Below are 253 nucleotides of genomic sequence, written 5' to 3'. Positions count from 1 at the left end.
CATAAATTAGTAGTATACTCAGAATGAAACCATCCTCGTGTTGAACCAACACCACAGCGAATAAGAAGGCCGCGGATGTACAGAGAACCCCGAGGACCATGAACAATACCATAATCGCCATTATAAACCGGTTCCTACAGTGATAGTTATAATGTTATACTAAACTGTGCTCATGACTAGATAATATATCAATCAGACCGGTTTTGATAAATGAATAATGTACCTAAATCTGAAGCCAACGACGACAAGGAGG

At 39.5% G+C, this 253-nt stretch overlaps 1 protein-coding gene across 1 annotated transcript in view; it reads right to left on the bottom strand.

The window, feature by feature from the left end:
• LOC17877767 overlaps positions 1-253 on the bottom strand; it is a 5,357-nt gene that overhangs the window by 4,745 nt on the left and 359 nt on the right. The window contains exons 1-2 of the mRNA XM_006286286.2: positions 224-253; positions 8-134 (exon numbers count right to left, since the gene is read on the bottom strand). The exon at positions 224-253 is cut by the window's right edge and continues 359 nt beyond it. Coding sequence (XP_006286348.2) covers positions 8-134; positions 224-253 — 157 coding nt within the window. The remainder of the gene's footprint in view (positions 1-7; positions 135-223) is intronic.

The sequence above is a fragment of the Capsella rubella genome, unplaced genomic scaffold, assembly GCF_000375325.1.
Source record: "Capsella rubella cultivar Monte Gargano unplaced genomic scaffold, Caprub1_0 scaffold_7, whole genome shotgun sequence".
In the NCBI taxonomy this organism is placed as follows: domain Eukaryota; kingdom Viridiplantae; phylum Streptophyta; class Magnoliopsida; order Brassicales; family Brassicaceae; genus Capsella; species Capsella rubella.
This window is presented reverse-complemented; position numbering and strand designations above follow the sequence as displayed.